Here is a 5,443-nt window from a genome sequence, read left to right as displayed (position 1 = left end):
GGGGGTGGGGGGTGGGGAGCGGGGAAGAAACAGCATGTTATCTCTGATGAGATGATACTGCCTCTTGATTCCTTGCCATGCATTTGTGATGAGGGCTAGGCAGTACAGAAAACTCTGGTTTGTGGTGGTTCCAGAAGCACTGCACTCCATTCAGGTTTGCTTTCCCAAAGTGTTGACACTGCCCGTTGTAGGAATTTAAGCAAGAGAAAAATAGAAGCATATTAATGGAGTAGGTCACTTTTACATGGCTGATGTCATCAATCTGCTAGTCATGTTAGCTGTACAAAAAACTTCTAATTGTACAAACTGCTGTACATGCATAAGGTAACTTGCTATGGAGTCATTATCTTAGTCTTCCCCCACGTAGCAGCTATCATAATTTTTTAAATAATTTTTAAAATCTGATTATTAAAAACTAAACATCACCCATGGAGTGATGCTTGGTTTCATTTTAACATTTGTGGAGCTTATTTTTGTAAGGCTTAGAATTTGATCTTGGGGAACGCGGAGAGGTATTTTCAAAATTAAGTAGAGATTTTTATACTGAGAAACCTGCACTGACTATGGCAAAATATACATCATTATGAAATAATCAGAACAGAATGAAGTGTAAATCTCTTAATTTCTGTAGGAAGATAACACAAATTTCTTTCAGGCTGGACCATTAACCAAAGTGACGATTTGTAAGGACAAAGAAGGAAAACCCAAGTCTTTTGGATTTGTCTGCTTTAAGCACAAAGAATCAGTGCCTTATGCAATAGCTTTGCTGAATGGAATCCGTTTGTATGGAAGACCAATTAAAGTGCAGTATCGGTTTGGTACGTTGAGTAGTCTTGATTAAGTCTTTGTAAATTCATTTTCATTGTCTGTTTTTGACTCCTGCAGTCTTTTACAAAGATGACAATTTATCCATGGAACAAATTACATTTTTTTAAGAAACAAAAACTTCTTATGGCTTTTGCATAGGGAAGGATTCAGTCTTTGGTTTTTGTTTTTGTTTTGTTTTGTTTTTTCTACTAAGAGAATACAATAGGTTGGTTCAGAACAGCAGAACTTGTAAGCCAGCTCATACCACACTGGAACACATAGCCACCCAAGCTTTTGTGCCAGATTACTTTCAGGAATCAGGGTGTGACTTTAACTTGTAGTCTAGCAGGAAAAGTTGATTAAGTGGAGCAACTATCCCGCTGTTTGCTAGTTTTTATGCTAAACCATAAAATGCGTTATCAGAGCTGTTGTTTTAAGTGGAAGAGATTGTAGCTGAAAGAATATAGTCAAATCAGAGTCGCATTCTTCATTTTATGTTTACAAAAATAAACCTAGAAAGCTAATGCTCAGGCAGCATCTGCAACCCAAATGTTAAAAACTCATGTTCCCACTACACACTGCCACTTCAAAGGCTGTACAGAGCAGGTGCTGGGTTTAAGTCGAATGGCTCAGGTTCCTAAAATCAGAAGTATCTCCTGCGTCTGTAACTGAATGGGAGTTAGTCTCTTCTTGATTACTTCAACAGCCCCAATTTATGCTTCTGAAAGTGATTGAAAGATAAATGAACGTTTTCAAGCAGTAAAATGATGCTGTAGATTATCTGCCATAAAATGGCACTTTATGTACTACCTTAGATAGGCTAGCACACTACAGATGATGACACAGAACGCTTTCTGTGTTTTTAACTTGTTAATTGAATAGTTGCAACTGAACAGTCATTATGCTCTTGTCTTATTTACAGGGAGTTCTCACTCACCAGAACTAAACAGCCCTACACATGGTTTTGAGAACTATATTGACTTATATTCACCTTCATATAGGTAACAAAGATATCTTTGAATGAACTGTATAATTATAATTTGGTTTAAAATCTTATTAAGAAAATTAGTTGATGTGGTAGATTAATCTTAGGCTGTTCATTACAACAGCTGTTGTATCCTTACTGATGATTTGCAACGGGCTGTAGTTAATTTTAACATTTGGTTGTTTAGCTTGCCAGAGGTTCAGTTAGCTTGAATTTTACATTCTTTATTTGTTTCTGCAAGATACAGGACCATGAGAAAATACTGAAATGCAGTGTTTGTACTAACAACGTTTGAAGTTGTTAGGGGAAAAATCTGACAATGGAAAAAATCTTTTTAAACACCACTGAGTTTATATCTGGTTTTTGTGTGTATATGTACAAGCAGCTGTCATGCACATAAGAATGCAGAAGTATAAACCTGTTTAATGGAACCCTGAATACCCCAGATTCAGAATTTTTCAACATGTTTATTTACAAATGTGACAGAACTCTTTGTGGAAGCTAAATTCCCATGGTGAAATCCAGAACCCTCTTGTGTCTGCACTTAGGTACATGTGAGGATTACTCATTAATTGAGCCTTTAGGTTATTTTATCTTTTTTGTCATGAAAGTCCAGTTGTTAATTTCTCAATTCTCCTCTTGCATATGCTCATTATAGCCCAAGAGTTAAGTCTCAGCACTTTGGTAAGCAGTATGTGGTAGACATCGAGTCTCTGTGCGTTTGCTTGTTTTTCCTAGGTATCAAGAGCCTTATGGAAATCCTCCATTTCCTGTTACTCCTTTTCCAATGAACAATAGTTTACCTCATGAATACTCAGGCTTTCAAAAGATGGTGAGTTTGTGTTAAAAGTTAAAAATTTGGGAGCTTTTCTATGAGGTTGAATGTATTCTGCATTTCTTCAAACAACAGTGCTTATTTGTTGCAAAATGTGCTAACTTTGATGGTATTAGGTTTATTTATTTTAGCACTTAAGGGTAGCATAATAACAGGGGATCTACCAAACCATTTCTTACTGCAGGAATGTCTTAAAGGTTTATAGCTTAGGGAGGCTAAAAATGTCAAAGGCTACAGACAGAGCTCTCTCCTGTACTGCGTTCCAAATCAAATTCCCTTGGTGAGACAAGCTAACCTAGTAAAATTTCAACCACACAAGCAATAGCTTATTTGAGTACAACTAATTCAGTCAGGGAACCTCATATCCTTTCTACTCAATGCAGAAATGCCCAGCAGAAGTTGGAAATGTCCTAAAAATCACCCAACAAATAACCACTGCCCAAGTTAGGGCAACAACAGTTTGAGGGTTTCTGGCCTGAACCTTTACATGCCCCTGCAGTTCTCACATTCACGAATTATTTTCATAGCAGTAGCCAGTGAGGACCCATTCCGCTTCCCTCTAACAGATTTTGGTGCACTGGGCCATTCTTATCCTCTTATCTTTTGTCTGAGATACTCCACGAGGCAAAGGACCTGGACCTGTGGGCCAAACCCTCCTCACCAAACACATCATGGAGCTTCTGTATCTCATGAGTATGGATTGGCAGGGCTAAAGAAACCCAGCATTTAATGTGAGGTACCGACTGGACGGTGCTGCTGCCTCCCAGCCTGACTGGGGAATGGCCAGCCCTTTGTAACTGTAGGAATGAAGCCTGGATAGATTGCTCTTGCTAGCTGCAGTCTGAGCAGGAAAATAGAGTCTTTCCCTGTTGCACAGATGTAGTGGCCTGCCTCCCCTTGTCCCTCAGAAGAGCTAGTGCTTACACAAACTTTCCCATTCCCCCCACTGTGGTTGGAAGGCCCTGGAGTGTACCGCAGTGCTTACCGATGAGCCCACTCCTCGGTAACAAAGCGGTACTCAAACACTGAGAGACCAAAGTCAGCAGAGCAACAGACACAACCAACTTCATCCCGTTTTCTGCTTGCTAGAAGGGTTGGTGTTGCAGTGAGTCTCCAATGATAGTTTGTTGCAGGTTTATCAGGAAGCGCTCTCACGCATACGCCTTCACACAGCCACCTCACCTTTATTTGGATAAGCCAGGCAGGTTACTTGCTTGGGGTGTGCCTGTACGTATAACGTACTCAGACATGCTCCCCATAATTTTTCTGGTTACTGCCAGTTAGTAGAAAGCTGCTCCTTTCTGACCTTTGTAATTCTCTATCTGTATTTGGGCTGTGCATTTTGTATGAGAGGGACTCTGGATACTTCAGGGACTATAGCTGTAAACTGGGCACTTAGGCATTGTTCCTAGTGATCTATGGATTCACTATACCTTGTTGGGATAGCTTATTCCACCTTAACTTGGAAACCTTAGTTAAACCAGGTTAAAAAAGAAAAAAAAAAGCAGATGTATATGTCTACACTGACAATAGGCACTGCAGTTACAAATATTTATAAAACAGGTGGATGAAGAAAGGATGAAGAATGCTGTGTTTGATTACCTTACACAAGGACCGACTCTCAGTTTAATCTAAAATCAGATTACTTTTCTAACTTTGCCTTGAAAAATGTGTCTACTTTTTCCAATTATACTAGTTGATGTAATAAAATACCTAAGTTTCCTTCTCAAAAGTTGTTATAATTTATCAGTATTTTCACTGTATAAGCCATAATGCATGCAACATTAAACTCTTTAGAACTTCCTCCTTGCAGTATTAACAACTCGTTTCGTTTTCTCTAGATGAACCATTTTTTAGCACAGCAGTACACAGTACAAAGTCCAATGGGTCAACAATTTCCTTACTACCCGATGACTCCACCACTGCCTTCAAATTTTTCCTTTTCTCCCTATCAGAATCAAGCTGCAAATTTTAAGTCTGCACAGAGTTCTTTTGAATTGGCCCTGCCACAGTCAAGTGATGGTGAAGTGCACCAAGTGGATGAAAGCACCTCTAAAAGAAAGAGAGAACAGCGAAGTTGTGACAGTGACACTAGTATCGAGGATGACAAAATCAGACAAAGACAGCGTGACCAAAAATACAAGAAGCGCAAAGTCAAGAAAAAGACGCATTAATACTGTGTAACTGGATTCATCTTTTTTTTAATTATATTTGCTATTTTTATTTGAGAGAAATTTAATCTTTCATCTTTGCACTTTATTAGAAAGGGATGTTCGAGATTCATATTATTTTTGAAATGTGTTATTCATAAATATACTGATACTTTATTTAATTGCTACCTATTTAAAGAAGGAAGTGCTATTTAAGGTATAGGAAACATTTAAGAAGATAAACGTTTTCCTAATAAAGGAAAAAACTAGTTGTTTCCTCCCCCCCCCCGAATAACAGAAGGCTATTATTTCACTAATATTGAAACTTTATGAAAATACATGATTTCAGCCACTCCTGAAACAACATGTATCGCTTCCAATACTTATGGAATGTATTTTTGTGAATGATGTAAGAATTTTCTGGAGCCATTGAAGAATTGAGCAGGCTGGAAGATCCAAGTGTCAGAGATGTGCTCGTCACTGAAGTACCAACACCTATAACTTTTTCTCTTTTCTGACTTAGCTCTGTTGTTCCTTTCAGTTAGGATCATCTTGTATGGTTAGTGGAGCTGGTTTTTTCAAGTAGTAAATTTGAGGTAAAATACGGGCATTTGCACTGACTACAAGATTTACATATATATCAATACCAAATGTATGTGCTTTATG

At 38.3% G+C, this 5,443-nt stretch overlaps 1 protein-coding gene across 1 annotated transcript; it reads left to right on the top strand.

Moving 5' to 3' along the window:
• Positions 1-631: 631 nt before the first annotated feature.
• On the top strand, positions 632-4,801 carry RBM11 (RNA binding motif protein 11; the record flags this gene model as incomplete). The annotated part of the gene is made up of 4 exons (XM_010148989.1): positions 632-818; positions 1,730-1,808; positions 2,531-2,624; positions 4,583-4,801. Coding segments are annotated over 4 exons (579 nt in total), but the record flags the coding sequence as incomplete, so codon positions are not given.
• Between the last annotated feature and the right edge of the window lie 642 nt (positions 4,802-5,443).

Source organism: Eurypyga helias, unplaced genomic scaffold, assembly GCF_000690775.1.
Source record: "Eurypyga helias isolate BGI_N326 unplaced genomic scaffold, ASM69077v1 scaffold21973, whole genome shotgun sequence".
In the NCBI taxonomy this organism is placed as follows: Eukaryota; Metazoa; Chordata; class Aves; order Eurypygiformes; family Eurypygidae; genus Eurypyga; species Eurypyga helias.
The sequence above is the reverse complement of the archived record's forward strand: the minus strand, read 5'-3'. Positions and strand labels throughout refer to the sequence as shown.